Raw genomic sequence first — 2,854 nt, 5'->3', positions numbered from 1 at the left:
GACAGAGCAAACCACTCGCGTGGTAAGCCTGAGGTCCCAGGTTCAAATCCTGGCGCAGGGAAAATTTTTTTATTTTCTATTTTTTACTTTATTTTTATTTTTTATAAATTTATTCTTTTGTTTAGGCTGTTTATTGTAATTTTTAAATTTAATAAAAAAATATTTTTGTTTAATTACTTTGTTTTTATAGCACAAGCATTTCTTCCTAAATGTTTTTTGCAATGCAATTAGATTTTCAAATTTGTTACTTATTTATAAATTGAATAAATTATTTTTACTTACATTTATTTAAATTTTAAAAATCTTAACCACCTCCAAGCGGCCTCGAACCTGCGATTTCAGAACCACAACCAGTAGTCTTCACGTGACGCCACAGCCGACATTTGTAAGAAAACCAATTAATTGCGTTTTATTTTTGGCTTTGGCAATTCAGAGGCAGATGTCGCTGATCGCCTAAGTTCTTCGAAATTGTCGGACTGGTAGGCACATACTAGTTAATGAACTAGTATTTTTTCCAACTGGTTTGGCTTTTCACTGCAGGGTATTTATTAGTATGTACAAAAATTACCTTCAAAGCATCTGCTTGTCTATTTGGTATTTGTATACAAATGTAAATGTAAATGTATACATTCGCTGCACTCGACTCTGCTAGCATCTGTTGAAAAAGAACCGAAAAAATTATATCAAAATATTTTACTTATGTAAAGTTACAAATAAGTAAATTACTTTTAAGGCATTTGCTTGGGTCTGAGCAATTTCCAAAAATGTTTTTTGGGCCTCGGTACCACCGTCCACACGCCTTGTTTTTGCACCTCTACGTGGCGTTTTTCCTGCAGGAGTTATGGGAGTCGATGTGCAAATCTCAATGCTCACTTCGTTAGAAATAGATGGCATCTCGATGATGACACTTTCTCACCTTCTTCCATACGCAGTTGGAGTTCCTAATGATGGGAAGAATTGTTACTGCTGTGCTATTCAAAACTATTTACTTGCTTTTTACCTTTTCCACTGGCACATTTTCAGCAACAGTTTCATGGCCCTGCACATAGTCGCTACCGACAAGGGCAATTATACGCCTCTCAAGCTCAGTGGGTGGGTTAATGGGAATGTTTCCCGTCATTGCCTGCTTTCTTTTTCTATCACGCACCTTAATGCTAGTACGGCTCTTCAAATCCCTCCATACCTTTTTGCAAAACAAAATTTTAGACGTGGTATTGAATTACTAAACAATTTTTACATACTGTGCACCATTGGTCGACGTTCTTTACCGAACCACCAAGGCTATTCAGCATTGACGCTAGTTCACTCCACTTCTTGTCGCAGACCGATTTGCCATGAAGCTTCTGGAACCTTGATCCTGCCAATCCCGGCGTTTCCGCCAAAAAGTCCACCATGCGACTTAGTTGTTATGCTGTTGTCCGGCTTCTCATTTGAACACTGTGTACTGACGAAGCCTTTCTATAATATGCGAAAATGGTTATGTCTAATAATACAAAATAAATAAACGTTTTATTTTACTTACTTTTTGTAAAAATATATTAAAACATCCAGAAAACTATGTGTATACCACTTTGCAAGCAAAGAATTTATTTGTTTTTCGTCATTCTTCTTTGTGCTTTTCACAATTTTTGACGTTTCGTTAAGCTGTGATGCCACCTTTCTCTTATTTAAATAAAAAGAAAATGTCAGCTGTTTAGTGTAGTTAAAAAAGAGTTGCCGAATAACACAATCGTTACTGCAAACCACAAAATCCGTATCTTAGACCTTGACAAATCGTATCGTTAAAAGTTAGTGAATTGCACTACAGGTCAACTGCGCAGGGACAATAGCTCCAACCCGCAACGAATATAGCTGTGCTAGATGTACGACGTGGCGGCTTTCAAGAAGCTTAGGTATTCCCACTTCATGGGAGATACCGGGGGGAGAATGTTGGAAACTCCGCTACCATCAACACAGAATTAATCGAAAGTGTAAACACCGTTCTAAATTACCTTTGGTTTTCCTTTGTGCCTACTGGCAACCCTCGCTACTGTCAGTTTGCTGAAATTAAAAGAAACGATTTTCGGCTTCGTTAGAGGCAGAAGCCTAAAAGCAAGCGGTTGGGAAAACCAAACGTAAATATATTATACCCCAAAATATATTTTAAATTTAACTAATTGATTTATTGAATAAAGATTTAAAAGTCTCTTTGATGTACACCGTGCTAAACAAATTGGTTGACGCTAACAAGTATAATGTGTTAAAAAAAGCTCTGCATAAGAATATTGCGGAAGGCTTAACCGATGTTGAGGTTATGATGTTAATTTATTTTTTCTCGGGGGTTTTTAATCTACGCAGAAAGGTGTTCTCTGCAAAAGGTGTTCAGCCCCCTTTCCTCGCAAAATAGAAAGAGAATTCTACTTTGTCAGGGTTATAATCCCTAAGGGCGGCCGAAGGCCCCCTACTTAGAAAGGTGTTCTCTGCAAAAGGTGTTCAGCCCCTTTTCTTCGCAAATCAGAAAGAGAATTCTACTTTGTGAGGGTTATAATCCCTAAACGGGGCCAAAGCCCGCCTACATAGAAAGGGGTTCTCTGCAAAAGGTATTCCGCCTCTATTATTCGAAAGAAAGAGAATTCAACTTTGTGAGTATTATAATCCCTAAGCGCGGACGAAGGCCGCCTACTCAGAAAGGTGTTCTCTGCAAAAGGTGTTAAGCCACTTTTCTTTGCAAAACAGAAAGAGAATTCTACTTTGTGAGGGTTATAATCCCTAAGCGCGGCCGAAGGCCGCCTACGCAGAAAGGTGTTCTCTGCAAAAGGTGTCCAGCCACTTTTCATCGCAAAACAGAAAAGAGAATTATACTTAGTGAAAAAAA

At 38.1% G+C, this 2,854-nt stretch overlaps 1 protein-coding gene across 2 annotated transcripts; it reads right to left on the bottom strand.

The window, feature by feature from the left end:
- Nucleotides 1-505: 505 nt before the first annotated feature.
- On the bottom strand, nucleotides 506-2,685 carry LOC118753238. Of its 2 annotated transcripts, none has more exons than XR_004994787.1 (4): nucleotides 1,523-2,685; nucleotides 1,242-1,458; nucleotides 727-1,183; nucleotides 506-655 (listed from the first exon to the last, which is right to left on the bottom strand). XR_004994787.1 is itself a non-coding variant. In XM_036488115.1 (4 exons), exons 1-3 carry the CDS (start codon nucleotides 1,392-1,394, stop codon nucleotides 870-872), a joined length of 408 nt encoding a protein of 135 aa, XP_036344008.1. In that variant the 5' UTR covers nucleotides 1,395-2,685; the 3' UTR covers nucleotides 506-655; nucleotides 727-869. The 2 variants fall into 2 exon arrangements, 1 of the variants encoding a protein (XP_036344008.1); XM_036488115.1 differs by having other exon boundaries at nucleotides 727-941; nucleotides 1,001-1,183; nucleotides 1,242-2,685.
- Between the last annotated feature and the right edge of the window lie 169 nt (nucleotides 2,686-2,854).

Source organism: Rhagoletis pomonella, unplaced genomic scaffold, assembly GCF_013731165.1.
Source record: "Rhagoletis pomonella isolate Grant_MI unplaced genomic scaffold, Rhpom_1.0 Rhpom_scaffold_02249, whole genome shotgun sequence".
NCBI lineage: Eukaryota > Metazoa > Arthropoda > Insecta > Diptera > Tephritidae > Rhagoletis > Rhagoletis pomonella.
Note: the sequence above shows the minus strand (reverse complement) of the source record. Positions and strands in the feature narration are given on the sequence as shown.